This window comes from Chaetodon trifascialis, chromosome 5 (assembly GCF_039877785.1).
Source record: "Chaetodon trifascialis isolate fChaTrf1 chromosome 5, fChaTrf1.hap1, whole genome shotgun sequence".
In the NCBI taxonomy this organism is placed as follows: domain Eukaryota; kingdom Metazoa; phylum Chordata; class Actinopteri; order Chaetodontiformes; family Chaetodontidae; genus Chaetodon; species Chaetodon trifascialis.
In genome coordinates, this window is record NC_092060.1 from 27,356,994 (window position 1) to 27,375,985 (window position 18,992).

General features: G+C 44.4%; 1 protein-coding gene across 2 annotated transcripts in view; it reads right to left on the reverse strand.

Annotated features, from left to right (window-relative positions):
• The window catches only part of ankrd50 (ankyrin repeat domain 50), a 33,552-nt gene extending 27,200 nt beyond the window's left edge, over positions 1-6,352 (reverse strand). For both annotated transcript variants that reach the window (XM_070962368.1, XM_070962367.1), the window contains exons 1-2: positions 6,135-6,352; positions 3,641-4,773 (exon numbers count right to left, since the gene is read on the reverse strand). In XM_070962368.1, the coding sequence (XP_070818469.1) occupies positions 3,641-4,146 (506 nt within the window). In that variant the 5' untranslated portion in view covers positions 4,147-4,773; positions 6,135-6,352. The remainder of the gene's footprint in view (positions 1-3,640; positions 4,774-6,134) is intronic.
• Positions 6,353-18,992: the final 12,640 nt, after the last annotated feature.

Sequence of the window (18,992 nt, forward strand, 5' to 3'; positions counted from 1 at the left end):
CGACCCGCTGAGGGAATAAAACACTGCCAAGAAACTTCAAGTCTTGTTCACAAATTCAAGCCGTGGCCATTCATCATTTCTGAAGTGTGTGCCCTTTCCAAAGAAGCAGAGACCCGTCCAGCTCCGATTCAAGTCTAACTCATGCTCGGTGGAGAGCGGCCCGGCTACAGATCCACATAAGGTCACACCTAAACTAAAAGGCAGCTTTGTCCCATCGGCGTCAGCGTTGCTTTGACCCACACGGCCGGTTTGAAGCCAGCTCTTTTGTCCAGAAGGGAGAAAGTGACGCATGTTGGACGGCTGGTTGTTTAAAACTCACAGATTCATTCAAAGTGCAGTCAAAACACAGCAGCGGCCTTTGATAAAGCTAAGACAAGAGCCCGATGAGACAGAGGAATGTGCTTTGGCTGCAAACAAAACCCTTGATGATACGCTACAACCCAAGTGTCAGAGCCTCCAGATAGCACTAATGGAAATGAATGTGACCCGCCCGGGCGGCCGATGTGCCGCAAATATCAAGTGTATTGTCCGAACGAGACCTGAGGTTGTTCTGCTAGTCTGGAAGCAGAAGAAAGGCCCAGCTGAAAGGTGAAGCTGCCTTTTATCTGGAGGACTGGACTCGTGACCTTTGCTGGCAGGCATCTGCCCGGCTAATGCATCCCATTAAGTTTCATAACTCACAAAATAAAAACAGATTCTACTGAGGCTCGCTGAAATCAATACAACACTGTTGGTAAGGACAGTTTTCTCCAATCATGCAGGCTTAACGTTCAAGGAAACATTTCTATATGATCGTGTCTCATATTTGAGAACGTTGTTATTTTTTAAGGACTTAATTTGACTAACATACTCTTAGTTTTGATGTGTGATGACGGTTCTTAAGTAGAAAAGACAAACAGGGACAGAAGTCAAAGGAAACACATCTGCTTCATGCTATCGTAACCCGTTACGATGGTTTTTCATCCTGATTTAAGCTGAAAAAATATCAACAAGCTGATTTCTGAGGCTTCAGAGTATTTCTGCTTCTTATTCTACTACTACTACAAGTGAGTACCTCAGTACATTAACAATATTTATAGTTTTCAGGTACTTTCGGGTGCCGCCAGTGAGGACACAAGGTCGCGTCCTCGTTTAATGACACGAGGAGGAGTTTAAAATCAGACAATAACTCTAACTAATCTACTGCACATGTTGAGTTTGTCTGGGGTTGATTTTGTATGTAAATACTCAAGTAAAGTACAAGTATGTCAACATTGTACTAGCTACTTTTCACCACTGGTTTTTACTCAAGAAAATTTTGAATGTAGGAACTTTGCTTATGTTTTATGAGTACTACTACTACTACTCAGTTATATGGTTTAGCTGTTTGCACAGAGATAAACACAGAAGTGTAGTAACACAAAACAATGAAATGTAGAAAAGAATGAAAAATGTGAATATTTTGATAAAAAGCGCTAAAATTCAGCTTCACTCTGTGGAAATGAGCTCGTCTGTGGCTGCGGACGTGCAGACGGGAGAAGCGGTGATCAGGTTGCACAGAGTGGACGTCAAACCCGTGTCTGAACCAGTTCCAGTGTATTAACACAAGACTGGTGATTACTATCAACAAACAGGCCTGTTTGTCTTTGACTGGGCTGAAGAATTCGACGGGGCCTCTTACATTCACTCGCTGGCTGAGGTTTAAAATCACAGCTGGGGGGGGGGGGGGTCACCTTTAAAATCTGAACAACATAACAGGACCCTTAACTGAATGAAACCTGGGAGTGAAGCACAAGCCTGAACCTGCTCGATCAAACGAGGTATGCACCCCTCTGTGATTTTCATCCCTGATGTAAATTAGTGGTCACGATGTTGGACGGATAATAAAGTTTGCACCTTCCATTCATCGCTTTTTTAACGTCACTGCCAGATACAAACAATCTTGGCTTCCCAAAACCAGATAGCATCTAGAACAGCAGGGGAGCCGCTCAGATTGTTTGTGTACAACGCTGCCTGGGACACTTTTACACCTGAGATGGCGATAAGGCATTCACTGAAGTGCTTATTTGGCTCGAAAACAAAACACGGTAAGCGTCGTTTCTTTGTTGGCCACAAATTTAGGGCCTGAGGTTTAAAGTGCTGCACGATATCTGCTTCACGAGGTGAGACTGAGCGAATGTGACTGCCCGGAAAAAAGGCCCTCCACATCCAGCGTGACACAGAGCAGAGGCGAAGTGAGAAGTCCGGCCCCGCCGGGGTTCAGGCTCCGTTTATGTCCCGACGAGAACCTGCCTTTTATCCGAGGGGTCAAACTGAAGTCAGAGTCGTCGGTCGAGGCTGCGTGATTACGAGCAGATGACAAGAGCAGCGCTCGCTTCTTTGGGAACGTGCACGTCCCAGAAAAAAAAGGCAGAAAAAGGCGTGGGTTGAGCTGTTGACTCTAGTGAGCGTTTAAAAAATGATTTACCTCGCTGAACGTTTGACCTACTTTTTCTCCCGTGTGTGTGAGATGTTGAGATGGTGCAATAAGCATCACCAGATGGCCAGACAAGGAGCGCAAGTGTGTGTTCAGTGCTGCATTCCAGCCTGCGCTGCATCCACTGCCTGACCTATACTGTGCAGACACGCCGTGCAAGTAACCCACATCCACACATGCTCACGCGCAGCTCCCTTTAAAGCCTCTGCCTACAATAACAGTCCATCTTGATCGTGTTACATGCCCGGGCAGGGCGCTGGAAGTCCGCGAGCCTACTGTGCTGCAGTTTCACATGTGCACTTCATCTTTCTGCAGTGCAGTCGCTCGGGTCAGTCAGTCAGTGAGTCAGTCGCAGTTCAAAGCTCCTTTCCTCCCGAGTCTCTGACCACCTGAGCTCGGCTGCCACTTAAAAATATCTGACCTTTCTTGAATCGGGAGCCGAGCGGGGACAGTCCCACCCAGCATGCCACACCGGGGGGGAAAACCAACAAAACCATGACATCAAATAAGTGGAGAGGCTGCCGAGGCGGAGCTATGCGATGAGTGTGAGCAGTCAAAAAAAGAGGGGGGGAGGGGTGCATCGGGGTCAGGAGGTGGAGAGGGAGGGAGGGAGGGAGGGAGGGGGAGGGGCCGGCATTGCATTTTACATTTCTAGGCAAGGCAGATTCCTAGATTTCAAACATTACCTGGAGCCACCAGAGAGGAGTCATGGGATCAAATGTGACTGTCAGATGTTAGAAAACATGATCGTCTACGACGAGCAAAGACTCTGCAGGTTTTTACTCTACTGCAGGTGATTTCATGCAGCGCTGCAACAATCTGCTGTTTGTATCAATCGGTCGAGTGTCGCTCTCTGTTAATCAATTTGTCAATAAAATGTCAAAAAAATGGTCAAAAGTATTCGAGGAAACAGAAGAACTGAAAGATATTCAGGTAAAATTATGCTATAAAACCGAGAAAATGCAACACATCCTCACATTCCAGATGCAATTTTTTAGCAGTTTTGCTCAATAACTGCCTTAAATAATGGATTCATTTATCGAGTACTCATCAGCAGTAACTTCATGGATTAGTTCCCCCTCTGTCCGACGGTGTGATAATCTGTGAAATCATCTGGCAGCTACAGCAACAGAGCTGGGAGAAAGGAAGCGGGGTGTATCTGAGTGAGAGTGTGCTCGTCCTTACCTCTTGAAAGCCTCCGTGGGGTTCCTCTCACACTCTCCAGGCTGCAAAGTGCTCTGCACAGCTGGGTCGCGCACCTTCTCCTCGTAGCCCGGCACCAGCCCGCTGCGGCAGATCTGAGCCACCAGACCTCGGATGAACCCGCCGACGCACAGCGTGTCCGAGTCGTCCGCCCGGCAGAAGTGGAAAGCCAGACTCTGCTGGTGCAGACCCCGGTGTGTCCCCTGGGCCGACGTGGGCCACAGCAGCTCCGTGCACACTGCGGTTTTACCGCTTCCCGGCCCCCCGACCAGCAACACCCCCCAGGAGGTACCCGATTTGGCGGATCCTGACGTCAGGGTGCCGGGGTTGGATGCAACCCCGCCGGGCGCCAGCGGGGGCTGCTTACTGGGAGTGCTGGTCACCCCATTGAGGTTGTTGGTTTTCTCCTGGAGGCAATGCTGGATCTTATGGAAGACCCACTCCCGGCAATAAAAGCGCTTCCCCTGCAGCAAACTGGTTTGGGCCATTTTGATATAGTGCTGCTGTTCCACCTATTCCTCCTCTTCATAGGGGTCCCCTCATTCTGCCCCTCACATTTTCAACTCCAACAAAGGCCGGCAGTAAATTGGAACATCCATTTCGTCGGCTGAAAACGTGCCTCTCAGAAAGCAGGCTGCACTCTGGCCGTCCTTCTTGTTGTTGTGGTGAAGAAGAAGTCAGAGTGAATGCAACTTGAGTGAAAGTAGAGAAAGAGGCAGAGCCGCCGCAGATGGCAGGAAAAGCAGCCGAGCTACAGAATATCTAGGTCAAAATAAAAAAAAGGAAATCAAAATCGAGGCTCAAACCATAGATTTTCCACCAACTTTTTCCACAGCTTTCCCTCTGGTTGAACTGAGTGCTCCTTGTTATTGGGAGTGTGTTGCTTTAGCATGGCGCTGGGCATGGCAGGGCACCCGCCTCTTGAGTGCATCCACTGGCAAGCTCAAGCCACCACCGCTTGATACAATTAGCCGTGGGAGCTGCTGATATATTTCCGCTGATGCATTTCAGATGCTACCGGGGGTGACCAAAGAGCGTTTCCATTACATTAACATGGCCGAGGCTGCCAGTGCCGAGTCAGTTTCTCCAATAACATGCTACGCCTGGCGCTCTCCCTGGAAAACAGACACAGAAATGAAGGCTGGATTAGAACACCTTTCAAACACAACTTCATGCTGGTGCGCAATCAAAGCAAGGAGATGCGTGCAGAGACGTCATTTACGGTCCTGCAGAGAGGGTGAAGCAGGAAAGAGGGCCACCAATGTGAGCACGAGCAACAGTTTGCTTCTTATTATACTGCACAGTGCTGACCTGCAGGGAAGGGTTAACTCCCACAGAAACAAAAGGTGGGCACGGCGGCTCGTTCGGTACTTTTATCCTCCGCAACCCACATCACTGCCTGCCCTGCAACTACATTCTTGGCAGGGGTTCGTCCAGTTTCTCTAGTCTATCCACTGATCCCCCCTTCCTTCCTATGTGGCTTTAAATCCCAAACAGTCCACATCCGTCCTGAACTGTGTGTGTGTGTGTGTGTGTGTGTATGTGTGTGTGTGTGTGTGTGTGTGTGTGTGTGTGTGTGTGTGTGTGTGTCAGAGAGAGGGGGGTCAAAATGAGAAGTGATCCTGCACTTACGGGGGTCGTTTACATGGTGGAAATGGAAGGTAACCTCACCTAAAAAAATGACTTAACAGCTTTTTAAGGTGACAGAGACGTGCAGAGTTTAATCTGGAGGAAATATAAGACAATGTGCCAACAGGAGATGGTTTTGAGTGCCACGATGATGGGTCTATAAAATCAGGAAAGGCCGTAAAAATTAAGCTTCTTTTGATCTGGTTTCTTGTGGGCTAACTGCAGTTTAACCACCTTTTTATTCAGCCCTTCATCGCTGCCTGCTGCTGCCTCTGCACACCGGAGCAAATACAAATGTTACCTCGCCTCAGAAGCCATGAAACACACACACACACACACACACACACACGCACGCACACACGCACGCACAGTCTTACTGGTTACTTTGTAACGCTGCCAAATAACAAGGTTTCGCACGAGCTGCGATACATTTCCACCTTTCTGCTTTGCGAAGGCGCCTCCGACACAAAAGCTCCGCAAACAGACGAGCGCTGCGCTGCTTTGAGGCGGAAGGCGACAAACACGACGCGGATCCCTCCAGTGACTGAACAGGCAGCAAGTCTTTTGTATGGCCACACTAACCTCACCCATTTCAGATGGGATACGACTTACACCTATCGGGGGGGGGGGGGGGGGGGGGGGCTGTTAAAACCCCCGTGCAGACCGGCTCACAGTTGCATGCTTTGAGCAGAACCCCCCCTAGAATAAAGGTGAAATGTCGGCTGTGGTGTTACCGCAGAGCCACAACTGTTCCTTAAACTTCAAATCAGCCAATTGTGGAGCGTTTCACTGTTTTCGCCACAGTTTCAAGCGTCTCCCCCATCCCCGAGCGGCTCCCCCTCCTCACCTCTCGCTGTTTTCTGGAGGGTCTCGCCGTGTCCGCGGAGTCAACACCCGCTCAGTCCGCCTTCAGAGCTCCGCACGAGGCGTCCGGTCGTCTCCTCCGCCGCGGTTCAAAGCCTCCTTCTGCGCGTCCGAGCGGCGGTCATGTCTTTCTTTGAATCGCTCTTTTCTGTCGGCGTCGGCTCCTCCTGCTGCCCGACACAGCTCCACAGTGAGCCGACTGACTCCCCGCCTCCAAACACTCTACATTTCTCTCCCCTGCATGCAGGGCACACACGCCAGCGAGCGGCGCAAGGCCTTCTGGGACTCTGAGTTTTACCCGCCTGTCGCCATTAGTAACATATAATGAGCTCGGCCAATTAAAATGCGTGAAAATGACTGCAAATAGTTTATGATCTTCCCATAGAACCGCACAACTCCTCATTTTATTTTATTTTTTGTTTTTGATGTTGTTTCACATCACAAACCTACTTTCTGCACTATTTGGTTAATTATTTTTAATATTTTCTATTACATCCCTGCACATATCTTGTGCAATATACTTTTTTTTTACGGTGCTTATACATTTTTCTACAGTGTTATATATTTTTCTACCGTGCAATAGCACAAAACACTGTTTTATTTGTTTTGCTTTGTTTTGACAAACTGAACCATCCTTCTCAGGCAATAAATAAAATAAAATAAATAAATAGGTTTATATTCCTTTTGTATATAATGTACATATATACTTGATTTTATTCTTTATCCTTTTTATTGTCTATTTGTTGTTTTTTTTCTGCATCTCCTTTTTTATTTTTGCTGTTATTGCTCTCTGTAACAGCTTCATTTTTATTTTTGTTTAAACATGTGAACCCTCTGTCCTTGTCCCCCCACAGCCTCAGTGAACATATAAAATCCTGTGTTAAGCAGCCTTAAAACAGCTGCTGCTGAAATGTGAAAGCAGGATGTTTGAGAAGAACAAGATAAGATTCAAATCTAAAACCTGATGAGTGAGAGTGTGTTTCTGTGTCATGGTTGTAACGCACAGGATGTAACTGCCAGCATTCAAGCAGTAGATGTAAATTATGCTCTGAAGACCTGAACTGTGTGCTTCATCTGTGAAAGTGCACCAACACTCCTGGGCTGGATGTCGTCGATGTTGCTTCAATGGTACACAGGATTACATCTTCCAGCAGCTTCATTAAAAAAAATGCTGTAAAAGTTGCCGTTTCTGCCCGAGGCTTTTCATTTTCCGAGATCTGGCATGTTTGCAGCATCTGTCAAAGGTTGTTGATGAACAGGTCCTGACAGCACTGGAGACTAATAATGCAACGCTGGTCGGTTGAGCAACAACGCACTCTTAAACAATGATATCTTGTGCACAACAGGATTGCTCACAGAAAGTTATCATTGAAGCTTTGCCACAGGTCTGACCTCTCTTTGCTATTACTGCATCCCCTGATACCTTTACAATCAAACTATTTACAGTTATTATGGATCTGCTGGAATATAATGAATAAAGCATTAATTGGAAATAAAAACAGGCCATTCCTTCCATGGTTTAACTGCTATCTGTGATGTGTTTCCTCACAGCTGACACACCAGATGCTGTCATTGTTAGCGAGCAGCCGGCAGGTGCGTGTTTTGGAATTGGGGTTTTTACTTTTGACAGTAATTTGAGGAGGCTTTCCACGATCTCGCAGCCTGTGTTTTCATTTGGAAATCTCTGCGTAATATCCATAGATTGCTGCTGATGTCTTTGGAGGCGCCTTGACTTGTGTGTGTTTCAGCTGCAGAACAAAGCAATATTTGTTACAGGAGCCACTTCAGAAATGAAACGTGCGAGTGAGAAAGTTGCAGCAGAAATGTGAGATTTTTCCAAAGTTTTTTTCCTTCCTTCCTTCCTTCCTTCCTTCCTTCCTTCCTTCCTTCCTTCCTTCCTTCCTTCCTTCCTTCCTTCCAGCAGGGATGCACACGGGGCTTGCAGCTTGGAGTGTTTTGATCTAACTTGAGGCTGCTGATCTTACAGCTTATTTATCACTCACACAAGAATGACTTCAGGGACTTTTTCTTTGAGGTGGAGCTGCAGCAGGTTGTAATAACTGACAGTGTTGTGCTGATGCTGTCTGTGCTCACATGAAGATAACCCAGTCTTGCATTGGAGTGAGTTTCCGGATCAAATCACGTTTCCTATAGTGATGCCCTCCGTGTTTGGGCTTGCAGAGATGATCGGTTGGGGTTAGTGAACAAGTGCAGTTCAGGTTAATGTTGGGACATACACAAATCAATAGAAACAGACTGTGTTCATTCTGTTCAAATACAACTAATTTGCAACAGGAAACGCACCACTTTCTGGATTATATTTCCTATTAACATAATGAGGACGTGTTGTAAATTAATGTATTGATGGCAGGTCGTTTCCCACCAGAATATTCACTCTTACAATACCAGCTTGTTCCACAACACCGTGACACTTCTTAAGGTCATGTTCAGACACTCACAGGTCCATGGTCCTGTTTGAGGTGACTTGAATCCAGAGACACAATGAAGTGAAAGCAAGGCTACAGTCCTGCCTTCTGTAGACCAGACATCCACCTGACCAATTCACTGTGACTGTGGTGCTGGACACTGATGCAGCACTCTGTCACCTCTGAAAATAATAAAGGCGAAAGACATTTAAAGCAATTTAGCACCTGTAATTTCTAGAGGAAAGGGTTGTACCATCCTGCGAACTCAGCCCCTGACTGCACCATCGCCTGCGGAGTAAGCACATTGTCGAACTGAGAAGTACGATGACACTGTTTGCAGAGGCAGAATGACTGTAGAGTGACTCAGTGAGAACTATGACCGTCACACAACCAGCACGTCAGGGCGGCTTTGCAGAGGGAAATGATGTGGAGGAGTAACATTACAGTCCGAGTGCAAAGTAAGCTGATGTCTGGAATCCCAACCGGGTCCCAGCTTCACTTCCTGTCAATTAGTTGTGCATAAATTAACTGATTGCAAATTTATTTTAGAATCTGAGGCACAACAGTGTCGACCATGAAGTATCCTGCATTATTACCTTCTTGCCTTCGTAAAGTACATGAGCATCCGTCCATCAGTACAGCACAGTGCATGCTGTCAGTCAAACAAGACAAGTGTAAATACCTCAAATCCTCATTTCCACTTTTCAAAGAAGAAGTAATAATACAGAGAAACAGTGAGCCAAAGACTATACGTGTGAAAACGCAGCAATAATCCTCGGTTGGATAAAGGGCCCATAAACACACATTACTGAGTTCTACAAACGTATTAGAAGCCCCTTCTGGGATATTGTAAGAAAATTCTAATGATCTTTTTGTTAGGTTTATCGAAGAGCAAAATAAGCACTCCGTAGAGATTATAACAGCCTTGGAAAAAAAACACTATTACAACAGTAGGAAGCCTGCTGATTGGAGAAAACAAAACAGGCTCCATACTTACCAGCTGTCCGCCGTCAATTCTCTCACAAATCAAGCCCGAGTCCCTGCAGAGCTTTCAAAACAGTATAGATCAAGGCTCACATTAGTGAGCATTTTGTGAACTTCCTTCCACTGAAAACATGTCGAGGGTGGTGTTCGTTCGGCTCCTGCTCCGTCGGATGTGTAACCCGTTGTGTTGGTGTTGCCATGCGGAACGGCGAGCGTGGAGGTGCCCCCTGTGGATGCAGCGAGGAGATAAACAAATCCATATATTGAACTGCCCTCCAGAGTTATCACAAACAGCCATCGACCTTACATGATACTTCATCTGCTAATGCCTGCTCGTCAACAAATAAGCAAGTGAAGGACGGGAGGAAGATGAACTGTCCAGGTCGCTCGCTCCAGATAACCGCGGGCTGCAACTAATGATTATTTTCATCATTGATTCATCCATAAATGTCTTCTTTGATTAAAGGTTAAGCTTCAAATGGGTTGTTTTACCAAAGAAACAGCCTGAAATCCAAAGATGCTCAATGAAACAGTGAGTTGTTTTTTCTAAGCCAGTTCAGCTTTATTAGTCGCTGCTCTCAACAGCTCATGTCTGCTTTTTATTTCCTGGGAGAAATCCTTTGGTGGTGGTGCTCAGTGCAAGTCGGGTTTGTTTGGAACAACCATCCATGTGGTGACATTTTACCAGAGGAGCTGAGGATTTCCTATTTCTGACCAACCAATAACAGTGGCCTTCAAGATGCCGCTCTTCTCCAGAGGCTGTCCATGTTTCCCACAGTTTCCAGCATGATATCCAAAGAATATGTCAACACAACCAACAGCAAACAACTGTATTTTCATTTTTTTTTTCTTTTTTAAATGGGCTTACTGATGCACAATTGTGTTAAATTAAAGAATCATCATTTTGAATTCTTAAGGGGTTTCAGAACTTGTGAGCTAACAAATGCTAACTTTACAACAGGTGACCGAGTTTCCAACTGTGGTGTTTATGCTCTGCTAACGCTAGATCTCTGAATCTTATCATGTTGGATTTAACTTTGTTTTTAATGATTTTGCCGACACATTTTCACTCCCAACTCGTCCCATACAGAGCCTTGGTCAGGACCCCTCGGCGTCACTTTTTAAGGCACCTGGTACACCTTTTGTGTGATTTATCTACATGCAGGACTCCGCGGTTAAGTTAGCAATAATAAATATACAACGTCCAATGTACACATGTATACAATGTACAACTTTCCCAATAAAGCTTGTGGTTAGCACTGAGATGCATTTTGATTATGTTCAGGCACCAGAACTTCTTTGCTGGGTTTAGGAAAAGGTTAGGGTCTAGCTTAAAATAACTGTTAGTTAAGTACAAAAGAAATCAACCTTTACTTTTACCTTTACACAGGATGCAAAGCCCAGTCTCCTGGATGAACATCATTTATTTAGTCCATTCAACCACCCCAACCTCCTCCATAGGTGGACTTTTCTTGATGTTTATGCTACGCCGCTGACAGGTGTTGTCTCTAGAAGTCTATTGGACGACCCTACATTTTGAAAAATTATGCTAAAGGGGTACACAGAGCAGTGTTTAAAACTTTGGTTTATGATCAAATCCCTGCAAATCTAATGACATCCCCATCAGCCTGAGCCTCAGCATGCTAAGCTAAGACGGTGATAATGGTAAACATAACACGCTAAACATCAAGTCATCATGTCAGACATGTCGTTGTGAGCATGTTAGCAGACTGATTTTAGCATTTAGGTCAAAGCACAGCTGTGCCTGGGGGCAGCCTCACAGAGCTGCAGGCATGGCTGCAGACTCTTGGTCTTGCTCATGGTGAAATTGGAAATGTTTTGTTTTGGCCCTAAAATGTCTGTTCATTAAAATTCACTTTCATAGACCTTCTATGAATAAGAATGAACGCTCCAGTCAGAGGCCTACAGTAGTTCAGGCATATTTTCATACCACGTTGCACACAGACACACATTTTGTGGCCAGTTCTTCAGAGCGCTCAGACACGAGCACTCTCCAATCTGCCTGCCATTCCAGTATCAGCAGGAGCCAAGTTACAAGCTCACTACCCCGCCACAGGAAAACTGCAAACCCGCATGTTGCTGTTTATTCGTTTTTTTCACACCGAGATCGATGTGTATATCCTCCTCCGCCACGCTCACCAATCTGCCGAATTCACATAATTACACTCTTTTTCCCCCCGTTTGCCGACTGAATAGCAACTGGTGCAAGTCACAGTCCTCAGGAGGCTGGATCAGCATGAGTCGCCATGATAGTTCCGTCTTTTGTGAATATTCAGAAATATTCTCCATGTTGTTATTAACAGCGTGATGACGCACATTTGGTGATTGGGGTTTGGCAGGCAAACACAATTTGCTCCAGAAAATTGAGCTGGTCCATGTCTTCCCTGTCTTGTGTCTCTTCTCTGATTTGGCTGCTGTTGCAGAGTGCTGTGAGTGAGCTATGGATGGCACTTACCACGGTTGTTTGGCGTGTTTGGCTGAAGTTTTCATTGCTGTGATTGTTCCTCAGTAGTCAGCTGACTAGAATCAAGGGCGTTGTTGCAGCCCTCTGTTGGTTCTGGGGGTCATTTTTTATTAACTGTTATGCCTTAATCATTGTAATGTGCAAAAGCTTTAGGGAAGATGTCTGCGCTTCTTCAAGCTGTGCACTCTTACTTTGGAATTCATGTCGTATTAGACGTCCTGGAGCTCATATTTGCTTAGCACAAAAGGCTGATTGTCGACTGCAGTTCGCCACGGCTAATGTTTCTTTATAAATAAAGGTTCATATTGGGTGTTGAGCACTGTTTACAGTGGCAGTGCCCAATAAATAGAGGCCGCAGCAGCACAAAGGAAGAAAAGGCTGAGGGAGGCAGCGAAAGAAAGCTTTGTTATAAATCTGGTTTCAAAGCAGCAGCCAACAGCTGAATAATGATGACTGGAGCTTCCAGAAAGCAATTCTTACACATGCCCTCGAACAGTTTCTTCATTTTTGGATCTTTGATTATGAATCCAGATACCTCATAAATCGGTTATGTGCGGCTGTGTTTCTGACATACTGCGGCATGTTAATCTGTAACACTAATGGTAGTGGACGCTGCTGTTCTGTGTGATCGTGAGTAATATATTCTGTGTTTTTTTCTCCGTGCATCATCTGACCAGGTTTTCGTGCAGGTAGTTAAAATGCAGAAGGGTTGTTGTTTGCACATCCAACTCTATATTTAGACCTGAGCAGGATTAGGGTCTGGGATTGCTTCAGATCGCTCAGTGTTAGCCCTGACACAAAACCTGAGATCTGGCACTGATAGCTACAAACATTTCTTTTAAATATCTCTCTATTTAATCCAACAAAAGAAGCCAAAGATGTTTTAATGTTGTCTAAACACAAGGAGCAATAAAAGAGCTTCTCCCACATAAAATACATGTCTGAAACATGTAAAGAAGGAATTTAAGCAGGCATTTTGGGATTGGGCAGTTTTTTGCCATGTGCTAAAGTTGCATTGCAGTGAAGCTCAAATCTCAACCCTATGCAGGATGGAGGATTCAGTGATGATAAAAGCATAAAGAATCCACATCCTGGATTAAAGCTGCTGAACTTCACTGTGCTGAACAAGCAGTAACTGGACCCTATCAGGTCTCAGATAGAGATCAAAGTTCAACTAAAATATGTAAACACGTTCAAGAAACATCATCAAAAGAGTTAAAGATACAAAGAAAAAAATTTCAAATGTATTTCAAAATGTTCTTTAAAGGGATTTGAAGCACGATGTGACAACAGAATACGCGTTTCGACAAATCCTCCTGTTGGAAAATAATGATAAAAGGGATGAAACCTGTCCCCAAAATAGAGAAAATGACACTGTTGCAGTTACAGGCTAGCAGACACATCACTGAAAGTGGAAAACGTGTGGAGACATTTTGACTTTTTACAGCAGGAAAAGCACAGGTGAAATAAATTTCCTTAACGATGCCACAGCTTCATCGTGTGTCCTGATTAACCAAGAGCCAGCATGCACAATACCAGGAATTCACTCACTGTTAATCTTATTTATAACACCTATTAATTACATTTTCTGTGAAAAGGTCTGTTCAACAAAGCAAAATATCAAAAAAACAGTAAATAATGAACCGTGCAGGTCACACGAGGACATGTAAATGTGTGTGCGTGTGCATACAAAGAGAGTGTGTGCGTCCTGACATGACATTTTGTTTGATGTAGTACGGCTGACACGAGAACGAGGTGAGGAGACAACACAGTCGGGGGAGGGGGGACGCTTTTTTTTCAAACCAGCTCTCAAAATGTCCGCACACGTCCCCGCAGAACAAAACCAGCGTCATATTATGGGAATGACTTCTTCACAATGACAAGCAAAATCAATATTTCACCACCCAGAATAATAATGTGGTAATAATGAACAATGAGGATGCTGACCGTGATAACTCATGCAACTGCACTTCACTCTCTGAATAGAGGCTGAGTAATACATAATTGGCAATCATGGAACCCGAAGCTGCAGGCCTGTAAGCGCTAATTTGCAATCACAGGACGGGACAACGCTGCCACTCCAAAGACTTCTCTTTGTGTGTGCGTGTCCATGTGAGCAGATATACAGTATGTGTGAGAACGCGTGTGTGTGTGTGTGTGTGTGCTCGTGAGCCCAGGAGTGGAGAGGTAATTCAGATGCATGATCAATTTCTGTTACGGTGGCCGATGATAAGCTGTGCGAAAACAGATGAAAGCTGGCATGTACCTTGGTAGCATTCACAGCTGATTAGTGTCTCCATTTATTTATAGAATAATATTTCATTGAAGTGATTCGTGGTGGCACACACTCCATCCATAAAGCTGTGCTCTGCTCCGCTTAAATGCAACGCTTTGAACGCCACCCAGCCGGCAAGTTCACTGCAAAAAATGCATTGTTGAACAGCTTCTGTCCGTAATCGAGCACGTAAAATTTTATCTTTTAAGACGTAAGTGAAAAAACAGTCCAGTGCAAAATGTTTTAGTGTCTTCCCTGTTAGAAAAACCAGCATAGACCAGCATCATTTCAATGCTGGTCTATGCTGGTTTATGCTGGATCGATGCTGGTTTAGCTGGTGAGTCAACATAGCTATGCTAGTACACCAGCATGGTGTTGCTCATAACGCTGGTAGACCAGCATCAAAACACAACATATGCTGGTATAACCAGCATAGCCCATGCTGGTTTTGCTGGTGGCTAGCTTCCCTGTTAGAAAAACCAGCATAGACCAGCAAAGCTAGCCACCAGCAAAATGTTTTGGGTTTATGGCCTGTAAATCATCAGCATCATGTTCAGCCGCAGCACACAAACGCATTCAGCTAAAAAAAAATCAAAAACATCCACGAGAGTCGAACATGTAGCTGCAGAAGAGCCAAATGTTTCTCTGAGGAGTTGGTGGAGAACAAAACCAGAACTAGAAGGAGAGGGAATATTAGCCAGAGACATGACTGCCAGCGAGTGCTAATATTCCTCCATATGTGCTGAATGCGTAAATATGCAATTGTTCTCTAACAAGTTCATCATGTTAACTAAAAAGGTGATAATGTGTCAGTGCTGTGCTGAAATAAAACAACTGTTTTGCTTTATTTTCACTGATTCTCTTTCTTGTTTCAGGACACAACTTCTGGATGCAAGTTGCTTTCTACAGAGCTCAGCAGGTGAGAAAAAGCAATAATTTGTTCATAATTTATTTGTGCTTTGCATGCATAAATAAAACAGTTTGTGCTCGCAAACGAGTTAATTTGCCTGCAGAAATAAAGGAGCAAGTACTCGTTATATTTCAAAAGAATATTGAACATGTGTTAAAATGGCAGCGGGAAGTTTTGGTTAGATGTCAGCATTAACAGTTACTTTGAATATTCAGATCAAGGAAACTCAAATCTAGACATAAATGACACAATATGATGGAAATTTCTTCACAGTTTGACAAAATTTGTCATTTTTGTGTGTCAGTAAATACAGCTTTTTTGAAAGCCTGGAAATTACTTCATGACTTTATTCAACACACTACGGGATGGTGTTTTCATGAGATGGCTCGGTCATGAGAAATACTTCTTTGCTGTTTGCTCTTTACTCGCTCATGTCAGCTTTCAGAATATCTTGCCTCTCTGTGATGACCACAGAGCCCAAAGCCCTTTGGAGAAAATAGAGATTTTCTTTTTTCCCTCTGTCAGATTGGACAAGTCTTCCCTGCTCAGTATCCTCGGGCCTGCACACAAACAGTTGACAGGGAAACTGCGTGATTCAGATGAGTGACCCCTCGGAAAATGAGGGAGCACGTCTGGCAGTTTCAAGGCTGCTGAGCTGCGTGACGTTTGAAAGCAGAAAATTATGTTGTGTTTCGCAGCGCAGCTTCCCTCAGATCAGAGAGATGTGGTGATAAATATGTCAGGCGTTTGGAAGCACATTTTGATATTTACTTTAGGGGGAAACGTGATATGTCTACGGGAAAGACGAGACCAAAATTAAAATGTCATGTTTGGAAAGAAAGTTTGAATCCTTTTCAATTAGCTTATGATATTTTAGGACAAACTGAGAAATTGCACGGCGGAAACATCCATCATACATTCATCAATCTCATGTTGACTCTTAAAATCTTATTCTGTCTTATTAAAGCGTGTGAGCGTCTTGTTCCACTCCAATTCATGTGCTCAACTGATACAGATTCTTCTTCTTCTTCTTGCGATAATAATAACAATCATAATAATAATAAGCAACTTTATTTGCATTGTACCTTTCATACAAGACATGCAGTTCTAAGTGCTCAACAATAACAAAATTGCATGCTAATGTTCAGAGAATGAACATAAGACCAGGGATAGAAGGCCAGAAATAATGGAGAAAAGATGGTGAACAGAACCCACTTAAACCCAGTATCAGTAGGATATGCATTATTTTTACATGTGAACACTTGAAATTAAATAAACTACATTGCACATTTGAGCCCAGTGGCGAAGCTGTTTGATTTCAGATCAATAAATCAGTCTGCGCTGCACGGTGGCGCAGCAGGTAGTGCGCGTGCCTCACAGCAAGAAGGTCGCCGGTTCGATTCCCGGGTCGGGCCTTTCTGTGTGAAGTTTGCATGTTCTTCCCGTGCATGCGTGGGTTGAAAGGGATAAGCGGCATAGAAAATGGATGGATGGATGGAAATCAGTCTGCGATCTGCAATTTCACAGTCAGTAAAAACACCTCCAAGGAAAAACATGTTGATATTTGGGTGTGAATCACGACCTGAAGCTGTTGTGATTGAACATCTGGCGTCTTCATGACGGTAATGGATTTGATGGGAGTCAAGGGTCAAACAGGGGCCAGTCTGAGGTTATCAGAGGAAAGAGGAGGCTGGGTGTTCAAAGTGTCCGACTTTAACAACAGAGACTGAAGTTTGCATCTTGTCTCCCATCAACAGTGAGCGATGGCTTCTTTCAACCAGCTTTTCCTGAAGCGAGTCCTGTTAGCTTCCTGAACTTAAAACAGCAGCTGAATACACAACATTGACATATTACTAGTTCAATGTTCTTAAAAGCCCAATATTTGACCTCCTTTTAGCTCTGTTTTGTTCTCCACCAACTCAGCAACTCGATGCTCCACCGTGTTCACGAGCTAGTCGCTAACTGCTGCTGTCTGGTGCTAAAAACGTTTCTGATGAGAGACAGTGACCCAAAACAGGAAAGTTACAGCCAAAACAAAGAGCTAAAAGACGCTAAAATGCTCCAAGCTGCAGCTGAGGTTTGCTCAGTACGTTGTAATCTCCAACCTCGCAGCTAGATGGCTCTAAATCATTCACAGTGGTCCTTTAAAACAGCCTCAGGGACGATGTTTTGTTATCGTGGAGGTAAATCACCACCTGAAGCAGCTGTGATCAAACAGCTGATGTCCTCATGAAGGTAATGAGGCTGTTTGATTTGATGGGAGTCAAAGGTCAAGCTGAGGCCAATCTGAGACTTTGAGCGCAAAATAACACAAATGAAAAAGCAATTTTCACAGAGAAAATCCAACTTATATCGCTGACTCCAACACTTCTATTTATTTCTTTAATTTTAATTTCTCCCCAAAAGACTCGAGATGCAACAAACTATAAAATCATTAAACCAGATTGCTTCTTTATTTCTTCTATATGGGTCATGAACTCGTGTCCCTCTTCTCTAGAAACTGGTGTTGGCTACGGGCTCGTCCAGCCCAGCAGACTGGAACTAACAACAACTCTCTGAAATATTTATGTCCCTGGAGAGTGTGTGTGTGTGTGTGTGTGTGTGTGTGTGTGTGTGTGTGTGTGTGTGTGTGTGTGTGTGTGTGTGTGTGTGTGTGTGTGCGTGCGCGCTAAAAGTGGCACGACATAACAACTGAGCTAATGTGTGCATTGCATTAAAGCAAAGGTTCTTCTCTGTGTCTGCAGGCTGTTTCCGTCTCTGTACCTATCTCCACTTTCCTTATACTGAGTTTGTCATCTGATTCCTCTCAGATTTGGTGGATATTCAAAAAGAGTTACCAATGAGCAACACTGTGCCTTTACTTTCAGGAGCTTATGAGATTTTAAGTTTAAGTCAGCTTAATTAAAAAGGCCCAAAATCAAATGATAAAATGCTCTATTTTAATCTCAAAAGTCGAGTTAATTCAATAAGACTTTAAAGGTTTATTCCAGGTTTTTACAACTTTGGTTATATTCATCCGCCATTTCTCTCAGCTATGATTTTACCCACCAGGGAACCGGGAGCATGATAATATCACCGCAACAAAGCCAGACGAGGCAGGAAATACGAGCGGTTAGATGATCAGACGGGCTGCAAACAAGCCAACAAGTTTATCAAACCAAACCGGCACAAAGTGAGCGGATGTGAACTGTCAGTAAGAATCTCTCGTCGCACAGGAAAGCTGTGCTCGCGCCTTCGACAGGTTCATCGTATCAAAGCTGAAGCAGGGAAGTCGGTTTGTAAACGCTGATGGATGTTCATGAACGGGTGATAATTTCATTGTTTGCCTCCTTGTTTACAGCTTGTCTGCCTGCTCATTATTGCGCTCTGTCTGGCTTATTTTTAGCGGTGTCGCTGTCGTCCTAAATCTCTGCAATAAACTGATGAGTATATTGTTTTTCTTACTGAATGAAGACTGAAAATAAAACCCAGATTGCAATAAAACGGAGTTGTCCTTTAATTGCTGCAGTCAAGAAGACAGACTTTATTACAATAAAACAAAGACCTGCTTCCTTTCTTCTTTTATTTTTAGTTGCACTGCATGGCTGGAGGGATTACGCTGTCGGCCTGTGGGTCCACCGCTTCGTCTGAGGCTGAAATATCTCCACAGTGACTTCATGGATTTCCATAGTCCCCACAGAACAAATCCCAGTGACTTTGGCTGCATCCACACTAATACGTTGTCATTTTAAAACAATGAAAACGATCATTGTCCAGATCAG